This window comes from Penaeus monodon, chromosome 31 (assembly GCF_015228065.2).
Source record: "Penaeus monodon isolate SGIC_2016 chromosome 31, NSTDA_Pmon_1, whole genome shotgun sequence".
In the NCBI taxonomy this organism is placed as follows: Eukaryota; Metazoa; Arthropoda; class Malacostraca; order Decapoda; family Penaeidae; genus Penaeus; species Penaeus monodon.
The window spans coordinates 27,753,572-27,753,869 of NC_051416.1; the positions used below are offsets into that span (position 1 = coordinate 27,753,572).

Below are 298 nucleotides of genomic sequence, written 5' to 3' on the forward strand. Positions count from 1 at the left end.
TGGGCCAGTGTGATAATAAAACACAAAGTTTATATGACCAGGAAATTGAAGGTTTTAACTTCAATGAATTTTCATTTCAGAAAGGCGAAGAAAGGAGGCTGTGCAGGCTAGCAGTAATCTAACCCAGGCTCTGGTTGATCATCTCAATGTTGGGTATGTATATATGAAACAGAAATTCATGGGTTTTAGTCTTTGTACATAATACATCAAAAGAACTCAATTAGTTTACTTGGTACATAAGGGGGCCCAGAGATAGAAGGGTGAAGTTGCCAAAGAAATTTCACCCTTTGCCCCCAAA

At 38.3% G+C, this 298-nt stretch overlaps 1 protein-coding gene across 1 annotated transcript in view; it reads left to right on the forward strand.

Moving 5' to 3' along the window:
* LOC119592859 (biogenesis of lysosome-related organelles complex 1 subunit 1-like) overlaps window positions 1-298 on the forward strand; it is a gene marked incomplete in the record, with an annotated part of 5,448 nt that overhangs the window by 679 nt on the left and 4,471 nt on the right. Inside the window, 1 exon segment of the mRNA XM_037941754.1 lies at window positions 81-153. Within this exon segment, the coding sequence (XP_037797682.1) occupies window positions 81-153 (73 nt within the window).